The sequence below is a fragment of the Chiloscyllium plagiosum genome, unplaced genomic scaffold (genome assembly GCF_037043375.1).
Source record: "Chiloscyllium plagiosum isolate Xiang-an unplaced genomic scaffold, Cpla_swu_hap1 HiC_scaffold_34, whole genome shotgun sequence".
Lineage (NCBI taxonomy): Eukaryota > Metazoa > Chordata > Chondrichthyes > Orectolobiformes > Hemiscylliidae > Chiloscyllium > Chiloscyllium plagiosum.
Genome location: NW_028270172.1, coordinates 49692502 through 49714257, shown reverse-complemented (window position 1 = coordinate 49714257; position 21756 = coordinate 49692502). Strand labels below are relative to the sequence as shown.

At 40.0% G+C, this 21756-nt stretch overlaps 1 protein-coding gene across 3 annotated transcripts in view; it reads right to left on the bottom strand.

The window, feature by feature from the left end:
* hivep1 (HIVEP zinc finger 1) overlaps positions 1-21756 on the bottom strand; it is a 210800-nt gene that overhangs the window by 174489 nt on the left and 14555 nt on the right. The window contains exon 1 of one of the 3 annotated variants that reach the window (XM_043719027.2): positions 16322-16461. The exons of the other annotated variants lie outside the window; for them this stretch is intronic. Within the exon in view, the coding sequence (XP_043574962.2) occupies positions 16322-16352 (31 nt within the window). The 5' untranslated portion in view covers positions 16353-16461. Of the gene's footprint in view, positions 1-16321; positions 16462-21756 lie in introns of those variants that run through there. 3 annotated transcript variants of the gene reach the window in all.

Here is a 21756-nt window from a genome sequence, read left to right as displayed (position 1 = left end):
AATAGGTTCAGTCACAGAACACAATTTTAAAACTTCCCACTGGAGAAGAGAGAGAAGACAGCCACCTCTATGTCAAATTCCCTTTTACTGCTTCTCTACCCCTCTACCGGATATTTGCTGCTGCCCTATTCCATGTCAGGTTACCAGTCAAGGTACACTTTAGACTCAACTTTCTCTTCACATTTCTGCCAACCCTCTATGCAAATAGGGTGCAGACTACAATTACACAATATGGATGCCACTTTGTATTTAAATGATTAATTGTATCAAAATCGATGCTGAAAATATGCTAATGATAAAATGATAATCATCAAAAACATTTCAGATTAATCACAGAAGTCGCAGTAACATCAGAGGAAAAAATTGATGATGATCTGAGATCAGAAAATAATTTGGAATTCAAAAGAATTACCAAATATTTTAAATTTGATTCCTGCAAAGAGAATATCCCAACAACTATAATAAATGTGTAAATTCCATAACAGCTTTTAAATTGAATCTTTTCCCTTCAAGTGATGAATGATAACAAGGGTCAGAATGACCACAAGTAGGCCATAATGATAAATTTTGCAACCATATGCTCTTGAAAATTCAGCCTTCGCAGTCCATGATTTTCCATCCATTCACTTGAATGAAACTTGCTGGAAATTATCAATTGGGAAATGTATTCATCATTTTAAAGAGCTCGCCTAAAGAAAGCAACATTAAATTTCACTGGAGCATGGAACAATTGAAAGAAGACAGGTGTAATAATGACTAATATGAAAACAGCAAATGCTGGAAATATTCAGCAGGTCTAGCAATATCTGTGAAGAGAGAATGGAGACAATATTTCAGGTCACTTACTGTTTGTCAGAACTGGGAAAAGTTAGAAAAGTTATAATTTTGAAAACATAAAAAAGGGAATGTAGAAAAAGAACACAAAGGAAATCCTGAGAGACAGACAGACAGACAGACAGTGAAGAGTAGGAGCTATTTAATACCAAAAGGTTTCATGGTGTAAATTCAAAGAGCATAATAATGGAAAAATAAACAAAATGCTGTACTGACAAGGTGTTTATGACAGAATCACAAGTAACTGCCAACCAAAAAGGTAAAGGGAAGAAACTAAAGAAAAGAATGAACCAAACTAGCAAAGAGAAATGAAACGAAATGGAAGCAGCCATTATGCCATTAAATTACTGACCCCAACATTGAGGTCAGACAGCTGTAAAAGGTCCAGTCAAAAGGTTGAGATGCAGTTCCTCGAGATTACACTGAATACATTTGAACAGTGCATCAGGCCAAAAACAGAAACATTAGAGTGAGAAGGTGGACAATAAAAAATGACAGACATTTCAAAGCTCAGGGTAACACTTGTGGACTATTGGAGTTTAAAGTGGAACAAGAACCACAGTTCAGTCACCCCAGTATTAATTAGACCACATATTAAAAGTGAATAGAACATACTCAATTGAAAATAGTACAAAGGAATCACTAATTCATGTCTTTGGGGTTTTTTTTGGGACATACAGGGAGAACTAGCCATTTGGATACAGAACTGGCTCAAAGGTAGAAGACAGAGGGTGGTGGTGGAGGGTTGTTTTTCAGACTGGAGGCCTGTGACCACTGGAGTGACACAAGGATCGGTGCTGGGTCCTCTACTTTTTGTCATTTACATAAATGATTTGGTTGCGAGCATAAGATGTACAGTTAGTAAGTTTGCAGATGACACCAAAATTGGAGGTGTAGTGGACAGCGAAGAGGGTTACCTCAGATTACAACAGGATCTTGACCAGATGGGCCAATGGGCTGAGAAGTGGCAGATGGAGTTTAATTCAGATAAATGTGAGGTGCTGCATTTTGGGAAAGCAAATCTTAGCAGGACTTCTACGCTTAATGGTAAGGTCCTAGGGAGTGTTGCTGAACAAAGAGACTTTGGAGTGCAGGTTCATAGCTCCTTGAAAGTGGAGTGGCAGGTAGGTAGGATAGTGAAGAAGGCGTTTGGTATGGTTTCATTTGTTGGTCAGAGTGTTGAGTACAGGAGTTGGGAGGCCATGTTGTGGATATACAGGACATTGGTCAGACCACTGCTGGAATATTGTGTGCAATTCTAGTCTCCTTCCTATCGGAAAGATGTTGTGAAACTTGAAAGGGTTCAGAAAAGATTTACAAGGATGTTGCCAGGGTTGGAGGATTTGACCTATAGGGAGAGGCTGAACAGGCTGGGGCTGTTTTCCCTGGAACGTCGGAGGCTGTGGGGTGACCTTATAGAGGTTTACAAAATTATGAGGGGCATGGATAGGGTAAATAGTCAAAGTCTTTTCCCTGGGTTGGGGGAGTCCTGAACTAGAGGGCATAGGTTTAGGGTGAGAGGGGAGAGGTATAAAAGAGGTGTAAGGGACAACTTTTTCACTCAGAGGGTGGTACGTGTATGGAATGAGCTGCCAGAAGAAGTGGTGGAGGCTGGTACAATTGCAACATTTAAGAGGCATTTGGATGGGTATATGAATAAGAAGGGTTTGGAGGGATATGGGCTGGGTGCTGGCAGGTGGGACTAGATTGGGTTGGAATATCTGGTCGACATGGACAGGTTGGACCGAAGGGTCTGTTTCCATGCTGTACATCTCTATGACTCTATACTGCTTCTCCTAACTTGTATGGTATACTGTCACATGTAGCATTTAAAAAAGGAACTGGAGTGGCCATTTAGCTCTTTTCAGGCTGCTCCGCCATTCAACATGATCATGACTGATCATCCAACTGTGTATTCTCTTCCTGCTATCTCCCCATACCCTTTGATCTTTTAGTCCTAAGACCTACATTCAACTCCTTTTTGAAAATGTTCAATGTTTTGGCCTCACCTACTTTCTTTGACAAAATGCCACTGGCTCAGCACCCTCTGGATGAAGAAATTTCTCCTCATCTGTATCCTAAATAACCTGTGCGCATCCTTAAATTGTGCCCTATGGTTCTGAACTTCCTGGTCATCAGGAACATCCTTCCTCCATTTACCATGTGTAGTTCTGTCAGAATTTTATAAGTTTCTATTAGATGCCCCCCCCCCCCCAATTCTTCTGATTTCCAATTAATACAGTTCTAATTAACCCAGTTTCTTTTCATGCCTGCTATCCCAGGCATCAGTCTCCATAGCTAAAACATTCTTCCTCAGATTAGGAGACAAAAACTGCACACAATACTCCAGGTGTGGTCTCATCAAAGCACTGTATGATTGCAGCAAGACATTACTGCTCCTGTACTCAAGTCCTAATGCTATGAAAGGGGAGGGGAGGTGGTGCTTGACCGTGCCATCATGGTGAGATGACAGAAATGGCACAGAATGTCCCAGTTAGACTGGCAGATTACAAGGTGAGGAAAAAGTGTGACCGTAGCATAGTTCTAGGTGAGAGAGAGAGAAAAGTTAGTTAAAGCAGAAGTGCATAAAATAGAATGTATGTAGTCATGGGCACCATCAACCACAGTGAGAGGGAATCCTTATTTAAGGAAAAAGGAAGCACTGGTATGCAATAAAGGCTGTTTTCTGGAATATAACATTGTAGTCACTAAGTAATCAACAGTTCTCTAGTGCTTTCACAATACAAACCTGCCGAATTCAATTAAAGATTCTATACATTGGACATTTTAGCACTTACAGCTTTTGAAAACATCATTAGTTTTATAGTACAATGGAAAGATAGGCACACTGGAAGAATTCAAATTCTCAGTACAAAATTAATGTAAATGAATCTGAATCTATTTAATATTAAGTAAAATTCAGACTTGCAGAAAAACTTATTCTGATTAATGACTGCCCACTTAAAGTATACTACGGAGCATAACCACCTTATTTATTAAGTAAAGGTTGCTTAGTATTTCAGAACTTGGATGATACTGATATAGATATTTTGCTGAAGCTTTTTATCTTGCACTCATCAGAATAAATGCAAGAAAATAGTATTTCCAACTATCATAAACTGCAGAAGGAAAGGATGCGAATTGATTGGCAAGTTGATCCTGATTGGCTGAGGTATTATCACGGATTAAACAATGGAGAACAATTGCTCCTATTTTGCTACTAGCAAATGTAAATGAATCATGATACAAGTTCAAATGATTATCTTCAGCTTGATTGGCTCATTAATTCAATTAGCCAATCACTTGAACTTATGACCTACACAACTGGCATCACAACAGTGCTGAAATGAATACATGATATTGATTAACTTTGTGACAAGCAAAACACCTTTATGAAATTAAAATGAGGAGCAGATCCCTCAATTATGAGAGTTCTGCATGGCAGTGGTAGGTCCCTACCACAGGGCCACAAGGGCACAGGTTCAAGTCGCACCTACTCAAGAGGTGCGTATGATAAACATTTCTGAACAAGGTGATGAGAAAATATCCATCCCTTCATTATGTAATTGGAATGCAAACTTTATTATAAATGTGAAATTGTGTAAGATTATGATGTTTTTAATTGCCTGGTTAATTTAACAGATAAATTAAGGACTGGAGGAAGTCACGTGACTTGTTCTGACTCTTCCCAACAAGAAGCTTGGTCACTTGTTTATTAAAGATTAATGGGGAGGGGCTTGTCTTACTGGTAATAAAGTTTAACATATTCATACCTGTAAACAATGAGTAAATAATGAGTTTAGCAGCTGTGCTGTCAGTTTGTCTCTAAGCCTCCGATAGTGTTAGGAATGCCAAGTTTGATAAAGATTGTATTTTGAACTGTTGTTTGATTCCATGGTAGAATGAAGTTGGGACTCTTGAGGAAAGCTAATTAGTATTTTTACCCTGAGACAAGACCCACACTGTCATGGAGATGGGCTTTGAGCGTGAAGAGCCCACGGAAAATCTTCGTTGGATCAAATTGCATGTTTTCTTAAAGTATCACCAAACTTCTTAGATACAATTCGTCTGCAAGCAACACAGAGAGACAGAGGCATGAGGCAAGTCTCTATTGTTCTCTAAGCAAAATGCAAATGAGAGCTTGAGCTCAGATGGAAAAGACCAATAAAAGGGGAAAATGGAACAGTAAGACAATGAACTTTGGTGAGATGGAGAGCCATACAATTTGTCCCTCATCATCTAAACTAGTTTGGTGAGTAGATGTTAACCAGTTGCAAAAGTAAAATAAGTTGAGGATATCCTTGGATTGGTTCCTGGAGAATGAAGCTTCACAGGGAATTTTGAATACTAAAATAATGTTTAGTCAAGAAGGATTCTGAAGAAGGATCACTGGACCAGAAACGTTAAACTGTGCCTTCTCTCCACAAATGCTGCCAGACCTAAGCTTTTCCAGAAATTTGTTTTTGTTTTTTGTTTAGCAAATGTTGGATTTTGTTTATTTGAAATATGCAAAGTTGTAAACTTGAAATCTGGTTTTGAGATCATTTCAGTAATTCACTGGTAGCTCAAATTTCCTTTCAAAGTGCTGCAGTCCCTCTGGGCATTGGAACACTAACTTGGTTTCTGCTTGAACAAGGAGAAAGTGAGGACTGCAGATGCTGGAGCTCAGAGTCAAAAAGTGTGGCGCTAGAAAAGCACAGTGACTCAGGCAGCATGCAAAGAGCAGGACAGTTGATGTTTCGGTCATAAACTCTTCATCAGGAAGGGGGCTGAGAGATAAATAGGAAGGTGCGAGTGGGGTGGGGAGAAGCTAGCTGGGAAGGCAATAAGTAGATCCAGGTGGGGGGGGGGGGGGGGGGGGGGTGATAGTGATACGTGGGAGAGTTGGGTGGAGCGAATAGGTGGGAAGGAAGATGGACAGATAGGACAGTTCAAGTTTGCGGTGCCAAGTTGGAGGGTTGGATCAGAGATGAGCTGGGGAGAGGGGAGATTAGGAAACTCATAAAATCGATGTTGATACCATGTGATTGAAGCGTCCTAACGTGCCTCGTCGGGTGGCTTGAATTTGGTGGTGGAGGCGGCCTAGGACTTTCATGATCTTGGCACACTGGGAGGGGGAGGTGAAGTGGTCGACGGGGTTGTTTGGTGCGTGTGTCCCAGAGATTTTCCCTGAAACGTTCTGCAAGTTGGTGTCCAGTCGCCCCAGTGTACAGCAGACCACATCAGGAGCAACAGACACAGTAGATGAGGTGTTTGGGTGTGCAGGAAATTCTTTGCCAGATGTGAAAAGATCCTTTGGGGCTTTGGATGGAGGTGAGGGGGGAAGTGTGGGTGCAGGTTTTACACCTCTTACATCAGGTGTGGAGGGTGGGTTGGCGGGGGGCATGGACTCAATGAGGGAGTCATTCTGCTTGAATGAAAGAGTCTTCTCTAAATGACTTCAATCTAGTTAAAATGGAAGAGGGGTAGGGATACTGATTTACTACTCAAAAAAGGCAGAAATGGGGAGCTGAAAACTTCCAAATAAAGTCTGTGTAATATGTATGTTTCCTTTTTTTGACTCTTTTCCCTATTTGCACTCTCAAGCATCCCATTTATCCACCAACTATTAGTGTATAACTACATTCAAAATATGTTCACGTTTTTAAACAATGGTACAACATTTCACATTTTAATCCAAGTAAAATGAAAGAGCTCAACTAATTTAGTGTTCCTGGTCATGTATATTAAAGTTCAATAGAAACACAAGCTATTTACAAGAAATTAACTTTTACAAAAATACTTTGAAGTGGTTTTCAAGTAATTCAGCAATGTCTGTCCAATTATATTTATTTGGAAGTCATAATGTGAATTCATTTCCCCATAAAGTGTGAAAGGTCATTAATTAAGAAAATTGTGGAAGCAGCCAAAAACTCAGTCAACATGTTTTCATAAAAATTGGCAGGAATTGTTTAAAAACTATAGTACTCCTGATTCAAAAACGTGCCAAAAATAATCTCTCCAAAACTCAAAATGTCATTTCTGCTCATGCCACCTCTACCTGTTCGATCTTAAATGAAAATCATCAGTTTCCGAAAAGAAACCTTCCAAAACTATACCATGTGTATATGCCATGCCTTATCTGAAGTATCTGTTCTATTTTAGTAGAAACATTGACCCATTTCAAATAAATGGCTTTTATTACTTCTTCAGAGAAAAGAAATTTCAGACAAACATTTCAACTGCTTGTGTGCTTATTTCCCAGAACACAATTTCATGCACTGGCTCCCTCCTTGGACATGAAATGTTTTACCATCTGTAAGGATTGCATTAATTGACACATCCAACGATGAACTCATACCTCAGTCTTCAAAGCAAACCACTATTATCCTTTACAAAACTTCAATTTAAAATGACAATTTCACATTTTTGTGAACCATTGCATGAACAACTATGAAGTATTTTGACAGTTGTGAAAAACCTGCTTTTGTTGTTTTCAGCCACTCGAATGGAATCTGTACAAGCAGTGATCTGGTTGTACATGTGTACTTGTTATGATTTTGAAAATAAATATTATCGTTTCTTTATGGTTCTTGAGATCACATCTAACAAGGTTAGGAATGAACAGAACAAGGGCAACCAGGATTGTTATTGTACAACAAGAGAACTGCAAACATTTAGAGATGTTAATCTGAAAATACGTCAGCCAATTACTGTAATCTTGATTCTGTCTTCCCCAAAAATGTGCTGAAACATATCAGGACAACACTGAACTTTTTTTTTCCCCCAAGTCCTATAGAACATGTACAGGGATCCTGAATTCCTTAAGTGTTAATCATTTTTTTTTAAAAACACATTCTGTGATCCTCATGAATCATGGGTGTGGGCAAGTTGAATTTTCAGAAATAAAATACATGTAGGATATGCAATGTTCAATTATGCTCACAGAGTTGCAGGCAACACTTTACTGATTTATAATGGTTATTCAACCATAGTACAAAGAAAAATGATTGCTGAAAAAGTCAAATTTATAAACATTATAACAAGCAAACAATGTTGAAAGAACTTTCACCTACAAAATGTTACTTGAAAAGCAAAAAATAGCTATTGGAACAAGTTAGGGCTTATCAAAAACTTAAACAGTATCTTTGAAGAAATGTAGTAACCCAAAAATTTACACTTACCTCATAAGAAAGCGAGGTGCTACGAAGTATTGTCAGTATGATGATAGTACTTCTAGTAATTGCATCTCTGATATGTAACTAAAGTTATTTTAACCTTTATCTACATTCACATCAAGTTAGAGGACGCAAACTAGAAAAGTGTTAAAAGAGTCTGCATCAACCCCAAATACTGTCTATCATTCATTGCAGAATACCCAACAGATGCACATATATGCTGAGAAATAGATATATACCAAAACACAGAGATGGAGTCACTGACACAAACAAACTAAGAAATCATTGAAACACACACATACAGACACGAGCACATAAAGAGGGACACAGAAACAAAAGAAGACACAGAAAAGCAGAGATACAGAATATAGACAGAGATACACATCCACACACAAAAAGAGGCAGGCATAGAGACAGAGATAGGAGATTGATCTTCTGTGTCAGATCAATCAGACAGAAAACATATTTGTACAGAGAAAAATAGGGAGCTATAAAAAAGAATGAACATTGATGCTTCTAATTGGCATGCAAATCACCCACATCAAACAATATAATATGGACACAGCTGTAACAATAAAATCTCAACACATTTTGGTCCTCAAATGTACTTGATCAGACCATTCAAAATTAAAGACAAAATATAATTCATAGCTGTGAAATAAGCTGCAAATTTTGTTGATATTGTTAAGACCAAACATGCAAATTTTCTTTACTGTTTAAACTGACTCAAGATAGGCAAACCGATCAGCTCCAGATTAATTTTCATGCAACCATAACAAAGCATGCTTATTTCATCTGTAATGTATTTTTCTTAATCTTTCTACTGGCCACATTACCAGCCAGCTGATAGGTCATCCCCAGCTTCTATTCCACTTCACACCTGAATTACCCTGCTTTATCAGATTATATTCATTTTGTGATTCTCAGACATAATCTGAGGTTTAGGGATCCTAGGAATCCACCCCCAACACTTTGCCATGGCAACAGCAGCTACAGTAAAGCAGTCTACCTCTGACGCAAGTAGGCAGAATACAAACCAGCAGCGCCAGGTTACAAATGTCAGTGGCCAAACAGATTTCTGTCTCCTTAGCTATCCAAAGACATTTTTAAAAGTGCAGAATCCTGGTTAAATTATTTTTCCTACCTCATGTCATGCCAAGCCCAAGAAAGCGCTTGAAAAACATTATTTAAAAAGTAGTAAATTTAAGTATTCATAAATTCAGCTGTATTGGCAGATAGTGGAGTGGAATATATCTATCAATTGAGGTGAGCCCAAAGGGAAATTGCACCTAAATGTAAGAGAGTGTGTTTCCTTGTGTTTGACCGTTAACAGGGAAATCATTTATTTTGAACAGATAAAGCAACTGGACTATCCTGAACTGCAAACCAAAAGTGTATGTATACTGAATGTACTGCCAGTGGCTGGAAACCAACATCCTGCAATAAACAGTATTATGATCGTCTATTCGAACCATCCTACCAGACTACCTACTTCTAACTCAATAAACCCAATCTACCCAGCCATCTAAGTTTATCTATACTGATTCACGCCTTTGTTGCTTCTAGGCCAATTCTCAGGCTGGTGTCCCACATTCAACCCTTCACAAACTCTGGTAAAAACAATGACTGCAGATGCTGGAAATCAGATTCTGGATTAGTGGTGCTGGAAGAGCACAGCAGTTCAGGCAGCATCCAGGGAGCTTCGAAATCGACGTTTCGGGCAAAAGCCCTTCATCAGGAATAAAGGCAGTGAGCCTAAAGCGTGAAGAGATAAGCTAAGGGAGGGTGGGGGTGGGGAGAGAGTAGCATAGAGTACAATGGTTGAGTGGGGGAGGAGATGAAGGTGACAGGTCAGGGAGGAGAGGGTGGAGTGGATAGGTGGAAAAGGAGCTAGGCAGGTTGGACAAGTCCGGACAAGGCTGAGCTGGAAGTTTGAAACTAGGATGAAATGGGGGAAGGGGAAATGAGGAAGCTGTTGCAGTCCACATTGATGCCCTGGGGTTGAAGTGTTCCGAGGCAGAAGATGAGGCGTTCTTCCTCCAGGTGTCTGGTGGTGAGGGAGCGGCGGTGAAGGAGGCCCAGGACCTCCATGTCCTCGGCAGAGTGGGAGGGGGAGTTGAAATGTTGGGCCACGGGGGATCAACCACACCGCCCCGTGGCCCAACATTTCAACTCCCCCTCCCACTCTGCCGAGGACATGGAGGTCCTGGGCCTCCTTCACCGTCGCTCCCTCACCACCAGACGCCTGGAGGAAGAATGCCTCATCTTCCGCCTCGGAACACTTCAACCCCAGGGCATCAATGTGGACTTCAACAGCTTCCTCACTGCCCCTTCCCCCACCTCATCCTAGTTTTAAACTTTCAGCTCAGCACTGTCCCCTTCACAAACTCTGGTCACCCAAAACCCACTTGCCTGGTGCCCTAACTCACCATGAGCAAAACAAAAATCAAATATTCTGGTGGTGAGATTTTCCTTTAGGTTACCCTTAACAGAATAGAATTGGTGCAACAATAAATTCTTCCCCACGTCATGCCCAGAAAGCATGCAGCAAGATCTTTTTCTGGTTTTGAAACTATGCTATCTTGTTTAATTTCCTGGGTTTTTTTTGAAAAATGACTCTTGCAGGATTTTAAAGTTACTGCTATCCAACAGAATGGGCAAGGCAGCTGTTTCAAGAGATTGTTAGCTGTGGCCAAGAGACAAAATTTTACATTACCCTCTCTGAAAAGTCACACCTCCTACCTGCATGAACATTCCAATCAAGCCAACATTACAAAACCAGAGATCAGAGATGAATCTATATGTTAACCAATTCAAAATGTAGGATATCAGTGAAACACAGTGAAACCAGGATGGCAAGGACACAGAATGTACTCTAGGTTAAACTTCAAGAGTAGCTAGGTACTGCTGACCAAGCTGACAGTGTTCTAAATAATTTATTAGCTAGACTGGATCAGTACAGATAATGAGGAAAATAACAAGATGGAGGAACCGACATGATCTCATTCTCATAGGTCTACCTGTCAGATGCATCAGTCCATGACCATACTGGTAGGAATGAACACAAATGGAGACAAAGCAACTATCTTCAAACTTCTACTGTATTTTGTGGTGCTAACACCATCCTTAATTTGATAGATTTTAAACAAAGCGGGCTAACTGGCCTTCCGTGAGACACTATGGGCCATCAACAGCAGCAGAACCTATGCAACTACAATGTGTACCCTCATAAACCGGTATCTTCCCCATTCTACTAGTACCATCAAGCCAGGGACTAATCCTGCTTTCATGAAGGATGCTGGAGGACACGACAGGAGCAGCATCCGGCATACCGATAAAAAAAGTATCAACCTGTTGAACGTACAATAGAGAACTACTTGCATATCAAACAGCATAAACAGTATGCGATGGACACAGCTAAGCAATCTCACAGTTCACAGAGCAGATCCAAGCTCAGGAATCCTGACACGTACAGTTGAGAATTATGGGAGACAATTAAACAACTCACTGGAGGAGGAGGCTCCACAAATATCCCCAACCTCAGCAGAGGAGTCCAGCACAGTGAAACATTTTTAACTATCTTCAGTTAGATGTCTGAATGAGTCATCCATCTCAGCCTCCTCCTGAGATCCTCAACATCATAAATGCCATACTTCAGCAACTAGGTTCATACCAGGTGATTAGTTCAGATTAGATTAGATACCCTACAATGTGAAAACAGGCCCTTTGGCCCAACCAGTCCACACTGACCCTCCAAAGAGTAACCCACTTAGACCCATTTCCCTCTGACTAATGCACCTAACACTATGGGCAATTTAGCATGGCCAATTCACCTGACCTGCACATCTTTGGACTGTAGGAGAAAACTGCAGCACCCAGAGGAAACCCACACAGACACAGGAAGAATGGGCAAAGGCCATACAGACAGTCACCCGAGGCAGGAATTGAACCCAGGTCCCTGGCCACTTTTGGAATACTGCGTTCAGTTCTAGTCTCCTTGCTACAGGAAAGAAGTCATATTAGCATCATAGAGCCTCTACAGTGTGGGAAAAAAGCCATTCAGCCCAACAGGTCCACAATGAATCTCCAAAGAGCATCCCACCCAGACTAGCCCCACCCCACCTTAGCCTGTCCCTGTGACCCTACATTTCCAATGGCTAATTCATCCAACTTACACATCCCTGGACATTATGGGCAATTTGGCATGGCCAATCCACCAAACCTGCACATCTTTGGACTTTTGGAGGAAAATGTGCGAACTTGACACAAATAGTTGCCTGAGGCTGACATTGAACCTGGGTCCCTGGCACTGTGAGGCAGCAGTGCTAACCACTGAGCCATTGTGCCACCCTTTGTGATCTTAAAGTATAGCTCAAGACAGTGGATACTCCAAAGATTATGGGCTCTGACAACATTTCACCATAAGTACTGAAGACTTATGCTCCAGACTCAGCTGTTCCAATTCAACAAGAACACGGATATTCACCTGGCAATGTGGAAAATTACACAGGCATGTCCTGTGCACAAGAAGCAAGCTAAATCCAATCTCGTCATTAGCAAAGATGCTGGAAAAGTTGACAGTGCTACCAAGCTACATTTACAAAGTAATAACCCCTCACTGACACTCGGATCACTCAGCTCCTGACCTAAACAGATAAAAACATTGAACACTAGAAGTAAGGTGAAAGTGACTCTCCCTTTCTATCACCCTCATAGGCAGTGAGTTCCAGATCGTTATTGACTGCTGTGCTTAAAAAGTTCTCTCATTCAATCCCCCATGCATCACTTGCTTAAAACCCTAAATCTGTGGCTATTTGTCCTTTTACAAATATTATTTGGAGTATAATGCTTATGCACATATCAATAATGTGATGTGGAAGATGAAGTAGCACATGACTAGACAAATGTTCAGAGAGCCTAAAAGAGTGAAATGGAATAACCTGTACTTGACAGCTGTATTGCAGAGATTAGCATAAAAGTGTGACAATAGTGTGTAGGTAAGAGTTTGCTGGATCTCTATTGTCGAGAGTCAGACAATAATCACTCTTGGGTAAGGCTTGATGCAACAGAGCGAGAGTGGAGACAGTGCAATCTCAGGAAACAGAGCAATATTGTAATTGTGGCTGAGTGGTTAAGGTAATGTACTTGAATTCCATTGGGATCTCCACGTGCAGGTTTAAACTAAGTCCAAATACATTTCAGGGGCCCTTGTGTGGCTCAATGGTAGTATCCCTATCCACAGATCAGGAGGTCCAGGTTCAAGTTCCACCTGCTCCAGAGGTGTGTAATAATATCTCTGAACAGGGTGATTAGAAAAATAGATACAATTTTTAAAAATACAAACAGTGTTCTTGAGCAGTGCAGGATAAAACAGAATCCTAAACCTGAGGACTGAGTGACTAAGAGATGCATGAGCAAACAGGAAATCAAACCACTTTTCTTTACCTACCTTAACCAAACCAGTTAGAATCTTCCATGCCTCTGTCAAATCTCCTCTCAATTTCTTTGCTCAAAGGAGAGCATCCATAGTTTCTCCACTTAACATTGTAGCTATATATCCTATACATGGATGCATTCTGGTATATCTCCTCTGCTGCCCCATTCTCTCCTTCCTAAAGCAGAAAAGACTGGAACTGGACACAATGCTCTACTTATGGCCTGATCAAAAGCTTAAATAGGTTTGACATGACTTCCCAGATTTTTTCCTCACTATCTCTCAGTTCCATAACCTTTGTTAAATGTTCTGTCAATACATCCAGGCATTTTAAAGACCTTTGTGAATGATCACCACCTCTCGGAACACCACCTGTCGCTCCTCTCCCGGCCAGTCATTCCCCCTCACGTTCTTCTGCCCTTTTAGCCTATTCCAACTTTTGTCAGAAAGCAGCACCTCTTATTCCTCCAAATTAAATTTCATCTGCCACTTATCTGCCCATTCTGCCAGACTATCTTTGTCCTGTTTCAGTCAATTGGTGTTATCCTGAATGTCTGACATTGCTTCAAGTTTATAATCATTGACAAATTTTGAAACTTTATGCTAATGTTCAAGTCACTTTGATATATCAAGAAAAGTAGTGGCTACAGAACTAAAACACTTGGGGAATAGCATTGTCAACTATTTAAGCAGAAATCAGTTTTTATCATTAAAAATATCTTTTTAAAAATGCTTAATCAATCAATTCACAATGTCATTACACACCTCCAAAGCAGGAAGGAACTGAACCCAAGCTTTCTGGCTCATAAGATAGGGACACTACCAATGTACCACAAGTATCCAGCTTTTTTATCCAAATTGACATTGACCCTCTATTCCACAAGCCTTAATTTTATTAATTAAAGAAAGATTGTGCTGAGTTTGAAACCAAGATTCAAAGTACAGCCTTTTAACCAGTTAATCCACAGAGCCAAGCATACAAAAAATGAACACAAAAGAACAAGACGTGGATAGTCGATTTTTTCTTTGTAATCTGGTATGATTTTGTTTAAGTGATTTTTTTTTTACATTGATATGGTCAGTGCTGTGACGGTCAGTGACAGAGAGAGCAAGACATTGGACTGTTGGTGCTTGGGAAAAGAAGTTGTGTTTATTTTTTTAGATCAGGCAGATGTGGCAGCCAGAGAGCCTAGTCAGAAAGTGACTTGTGTTGGTAGCCTCCTGCCTTCCTCCTCCTCCTTACTGTTATATGGCAAGGCCTGTGCTCCCACGATCAAGGGGTTATTTAAAAGACTATAATGACTCTTGGCACGTACTCTACTGATTTCTACAGGACTCCGCCAGAGCAGTAATGGGAGTAAAGGAATTGCTTTAAACATGTCAATGTTCCCTCTCTCTGTGTCACATTTAGTGTGGCAATTTCTCTCTCATTACATGTATGTTTGCATGGGGTGAGAGAGGCAGAAATCAGGATAGGAGAAAGCAGGGCTGCATAGAGAGAAAGAGGGGTGGGTGTTAGAAAAGAAGAGAGATAGGTGAAGACAGAAAGAGACAGACAGCACAGTCTTGAGAAGGGTTAGGAGAGAAAATGAGACAGAGACAGAACAAGTGATGAAAATGGACTTAGAGACACAAACACACACAAGAAGCGAGACAGAGAGAGAGAAAGAGAAAGAGACTAGGAAAAGAGAGAGAAAAGAAGAGAGCGGCACATAGACAAAGAGCAAGAAACAGAGGGAGAGAGAAACATCAACACAGAGAGAGAAAGAGAGAGAGAGAGCGAGAAAACAAGAGAAAGCCACACAGAGAGACAGACAGAAAGAGAACAGGACAGATGAGGAAAGGAAGGGGTAGCATGGAGGGTTAAGGGTAATGGAGATCGTGCAAAGAATTGAGGGACAATGGTGTTCAGGAGGGAAAAAAAAGAGGGCAGGCAGTGATGGGCGAGGATAGGAATTGGTGTGAAGGCGATGAGGTTGTGTGCAGGCATCAAGGAAGAGAGAGGAACACTGCGTGAATTGCAAGATGGGCAAATGGACCCCTTAAATCGAGGAGAGTAATGCAGAGAAGCTGAGGGAATGAAGGGAGGTGGGTGATGGGGATAGGAGAGAGAATAGGAGTGTATGGAACAGTGCGGGAGGAGAGAGGAGAAATCATGATGAGGAAGAAGAAAGATGAGACTTCCACGGTGTTGTAGGGAAGAGGAGTTATTAAAAGGAAGAGGATGAAAGATGTCAATGAATGCAGCTAAAGCGGTAGCAAACGGAGACAACAATGGGTGATAATCAAACAGACAGAGAGACACAAGACAGAAATATTTTAACCACAGAACGGAGAGTAAATATTTTTTTCAGTTACTATAAGAACACTACTGGAAATCAACTAGTGGTATAATTCTGTAATAACATGCACTTCCTGTGTCACACTTTGTTAATGACAGTCTCCAAAAGGAGACAACTCGCTTGTAAAGTTACACATCTGCTTTTTTTTCCTTCAATAAATTGGAATTAATAATAATCTCTAATATTAGCATATCTTGTACTCTTCCTTAAATTGTTCCTGTCAACCCACACAAGACAAAAGCAGTATATTCTTATTCAGCAATCACGATTATCCAATAACCAAATGCAACAGAATATTAAAGTTTCATGACAGGCAAGGAAGCATCACTTTTACCTGGGTAACAATATGTCGAGTAAAAACCGAAGATAGGAGGTCACATTTCACCTTTGAAAAATTCAACCTCTCTTTTTTCTAAGAATACTATCACATAACCGCTGTTAGAAGCCAGTGTGACAGGAAAAGTAAACATCAAGTAATCTACATTAGTCTTTCCAAATTCCGTTTCTCTATTTTGAAGACAGGGTAAACAGAATAAACAATGTTGAATACTTACAACAACGCATGGAGCTTAATTGAGACCACATTTATAATAAATGTCCTCACCCCAAAATTAAGAGCAAAATGGTTTTGTTTTTTTAAAAATGCTGAACTGAATGAAGCTTTGCCAGTAAGCGCATAAGAATTCAACAGACTCCTCCTACTACACCCAGTTTCACAGCAAGAACAGCTGTCACTGAAGATGCAGATCTCACATTGGCTGCCACAAGCAACATTACACAATGTACTCTGGAAAGTACCTAAACGTAATCCTGTGACTAGTTTTGAAACTAGGGAGACCACTTCCCGCTTATGCGAGAGAATTTAGCCAACTGTGCTGCCTAGAAGGGTGCAGCCTGAGAGAACAAGCCCAACCCACGTCAGTACTTCTGCCAAAATAAAGTTCAAACCAGAACACAACAACCAAGCTGTGGAATGTTTAAACTAAGATTAAATATAAACTCTAAAAACTTGCGTTTTTAAATATTATAAAATAAACTTGCAGTTTCTGCATTAAAAATCTTCTGTACACAACGGTCAGAGGGAATGCATTTTTTTTAAACACGTGCTGGAAGGTAAGAGCTCAGTCTAATTAATTAATGAAATAAACAAAACACAAGTCCTATCTCAATCCAGAACATCTATGATTAGAAGGCTACTGGTCTGCACTGTGCTGAGTGAATCACACCTAGGTTTCAATGGAGCATTACCTCTGGCTTCAACATTTGTATGTCAGAAAGGAAAGTAGTGCAAAGGTTCTCACTACTAATCAGAATACAATTAATGACATGACTTGAAATTCAAATATTGAGATTAGGAAGGCATTCAGGCTCATCTGTGATCATACATAAAACCACACAATCTGCCAAATTATCATCATGCAGGTTCACAGATGAACACTGACTGGAAGTAGCAGAATGCAACGAGCATCTGTTCAGCAATAGCACAAAGAGGAAGAGAAACAGGGAAGAACACATCAATGTGAGTTATGATTTCAGCATCACAACCAATCTTGAAAATATTAAAAGTTGTGCATCTAGTAAGAACTTCCAGTGAGAATGTCACAATTACTTCCTGTAACACATTCCCATCAGACTTTGTTGATAAAACCACAGTTATAAAACAGTCTACTCTGGCTTATCAGGAGCAACACTAAAATCTGGTGAAATTAAATTGCCTTGGTGTTTCCGAATTAAATGGTGATGAACTGCAAGTGTTTTATATGGAGAGTTAGTAAACATTTTTTGTCTTGATAAATTGAAAATAGATTCAACATCTTCACAAGTTTAAAAAACTTACATCACATAATATTTAAAAAACTGCAGCTTTTATTTACAGGTTGGTACATGAGAACACCATCAACTCCAGGTCAGACACTGTGATTCAGAAATATATCATCATCCTTTCATAGTCAAAATCAAAATTATGGAATTTGCTACTTAAGAGCATTGTGGGAGAATCTTTGCCACATGATTGCAGCTCAGTACCAAAAGGACAACAAAAGATGCATAAAAATGCTGTATAACTACCAACTCTCATATCCGCAGGCTGACTTTTAATCAAGCTAGCTGCTTCTTGACATTTACCATGTTCCTACCCTAGCCTAATTCAAAAAAATTGGTGCATCTGCTCTAACAGATCAAGTCAACTGAAGTAGCACTGTATTGAGATATGCAAAAATGAAAGATAAAATTCTCATTGAAAAAAAGTACTACTTACTTTATAAAGCTTCATTAAACTTTCCTTTATACAAATATTTAACTCACTGCCTAATGTTGGATTTGCTAAGGTATTTTATTTGATCTTCCTCCCGCTCAAAGCTTTCTTCTTTTCTCATATGCGTTTATGATAATAAAAAGATATTCCTCTCTCCTTACTTCCCAACAGTACTTATTGTTGAAGCAACTAATGAACAACCACTCTAAATAACCAAAGGGATTATAGCATCACCAGTTGTAACCACCATGCAGCCAGGAAAGAGAAACTTGACATTGAAACTGACTGTGGCTGTTTTTCACAAAATACTGTATTTACATAAATTAATCTTGTGATCTGTTGTGGAAAGCACAAATTGTCTGAATTCTGCTCTATTGTGTTCCTTCAAGAATAGGTGCACGCCAGCAACTATGGATGCTGTTACACAAATACAGAGCAATCTCAGCACATCTTTCACCTTTGTAAATCATCAGAGAAGACCTTATTTTGAAACATATATTATTGAGCTGCCCAAGATGATGATCTGATTCTCTGGAGGATTAAAAGAGCAAACATCCAGAGTTATGGAATATAATGGCCACATCAAAATTTATACTGACAATCATGGAATAGGTTAGAGGTTTTAGAATGATGAATAATTAGAGACTGTACAAAAAATTCTACAACCTAACAACAAATTGAATCAAAAGGCAATAAGGTGATCGTTAGCAGAACACGAGGCTAAGGGTTACATGATCACAAATGAATTATCCAGGAACCGGACAGCTTGAAAAGTCAAAATACAACACCTGGTTAGACAAACTGAGGAATGCCGTGAGGATCAGTGGGCCAGAAGAGTCTAAAAATAAATTTCGAACAAAACCAAACGTCACAGAAAGAGCTTTGTGTTGGTCAGGATAATACAGAACATTTTACAAAGAAATGCCTGAAAGAGTCAAAATCTGCTTTGATCAGCAGGGTAAGAGAGGTGTGGAAAAAATAAGAACCATCAAAAATATAAAAAAGGGCCAACTTTATAATTATCTGCACTAATGGCACAGAAGGTAGCATATTGTATTTGTACCAGCTGAAAAACAAGACCCCACTTTATCGCTCTTAAGACCAACTTAAATATACACATAAAGTGCAAAACTTCTAAATAATTTTTAAATGCAACGCAAGTTGCTGTCACTACAGTATCTTCAGAAAATCAGAGTTCCAGACCACACTATCCTTTAGGTGAAAAATACTCTCAGCCCAGCTCAGTTTCTGCCAATTATTGTAAATCATACTGCCAGCCGTTTTAAAGTCTATGCCCCCTGGTTACTGACCTCTTTGCCAAGGGAAATAGGTCCTTCTGATCCAAAGTATCTTGGCCACTCAATGTTGTACACTTCAACTCAGTCTCCTCGCTCCAAACCGAGCAATAGTGCTCGTACAATCTTTCTTCATAGCTGAAGGTCTCCATTCCTGGTAACATCATTCTATTCACTGCAGTGTGATCACATCCTTGGTGTAGAGCCATGACCAGAACTGTATACAATAGCCTCGACCAGCCTCAAATCAATTTTATTGAAGACTCAGTTCTAGCAAAAACTCCCTATCATTATATTCAATGCTTCAGCCATAAAGACCTTTTTGAATGCCTTAATTGCCTTTCCAACCACTTGCGGGGATCTGTGGACACGCACTCTTCAAACTGAATCTCATTGCCCATTTTCATGCTCACTTGCCAAGTTGAATGACAGCAATTTTTCTACCATCTGAAACTGCTAAATACCTCATGCTCAAGTTTATCTCACTGACATAGGAAATAAGAAAAGTAGATCATTCAGCCATCAAGCCTGCTCTGCCATTCAAGTAAATTTTGTTGATTATCATCAACAGTGCTATCATACAACACCTGCTCAGCAATAACATGCTTACTGATGCCCATGGCCATTCAGCTCGTGACCTCATTACAGCTTTGTCTCGGACAAATTAGCTGAATTCTGATCTTGACATCAAGGTCACATTTGACCAAGATTGGCAAAACTGGAGTCAAATGAGAATGAGGAGGAAAATTATCTGCTGTTTGGAGTCAGTCAGTCAGTCATTCTTGGCACCACAGAAGATTTTTGTGCTTGTGGGAGGTCAGTCATCCCAGCTCCAGGACATCTCTGCAGGCTGCTCTGGACAGCATCCGAGGCCCAACCATCAACTGCTTTATTAATGACCTTACCTCCATCATAAGCTCAGAAACAGGGATGTTTGATAATGATTGCATAATCTCAATTCACAACTCTTCATACAACAACCATCTCCAATAAGAGACAATCTATCATATCTTGACATTCAATCCATCACTTTACTATCACGGAATCCCCCATCTTTCCTGGGGGCTTACCATTGATCAAAAACTGAACTATAGCAGCAGATTGACCTGTTTTTATAGCCAGTGCCTGAGGTTAGAAATCCTGTAGTGAGGAACTCATTTGATTTCCTACACCACCTACAATGTATAAGTCAGGAATGGGATGAAATACTCCCCATTGACATAGATAAGTAAAACTCCAATAATACTCAGGAAACTTGACAACAACTAGGACAAAGTAACCTGCTTGGGCAGCACCACATTCACAAACATCAACTCCCTCCACCACCAATGTTCAATACTAACAGCATGTACTACTTCAAGGTGCACTGCAGAAATTTACCAAGGCTCCTTAGACAGCACTTTCTAAACCTAATACCACTTCCACCTAGAAGAACAAAGGCAGCAAATAAAGGAATATCACAAACTGCAAGTTCCCTTGCAAGCCACAAACCATTCTGATTTGGAAATGTATCAACATTCCTTCAGTATCGTTGAGTGAAAATCTTGGAATTCTCTCCCAAATAGTATTATAGTATCGGAGGTACAGCATATGGACTACAGCAATTCAAAAAAGCCAACACTTTCTCAAGAGCAACTAAGGATAGGCAACAAATGTTGGCCCAGCCAGCGATACCATGTACCATGGCTAAATTTTTATTTTAAATTCTACCGCAATGGCATTTTCCCCATATTCCTTAATTTCACTGGTATCCAGAAATCTATTTCTGTCCTGAACATCCTCAAAATGGAATTTTCAAAATCCTCAGAGATAGACAATTCTAAAGGTTTTCCACCCTCAATTTTAAATTAATAAAATTCTGAGGCCATGTCCCATGGTCCTATACTTAGCAGTCAGGGTGAACTCATGTCAACATCCACTCTGTAATTAAAGTTTGGGAAGTTTCAATTAGATCACCTCGTCTCTTTCAAAATCTTAAAAATACAGGTTCAATTTTCTCAATCGCTCTTCATAATTCAATCCTGCCATTTCAGGGATCACTTCAATGAACCTTCCTTGAACTCCTTCTTTGATAATAGCCTACCTTAGGCAAAAGTGACCAAGACCATGTATAGCCCTGTAGGTGGGGTCCCATCAAAGCTCTATACACTGCAGCAAGACATCTTTATGTCTGTACTCACATCCCATTGTGATGAAAGCCAGCAGACAATTCACCTTTCTAAGTGCTTGCTGCATCCACATGCCAACTTTTAGTTACAAAAACAGCCAAATCCATTTGGGCATTCAAGGGACAGTGGCTCTCACTGCTGCCTTGCAGTGCTAAGGATCCAGGTTGATTCCAGTCGCAGTCTGCGTGGAGTTTGGACATTCTACCAGTGTTTACCTGGGTTTCCTCCAGGTGCTCCAGTTTCCACCCACAGTACAATGATGAGTAAATTAG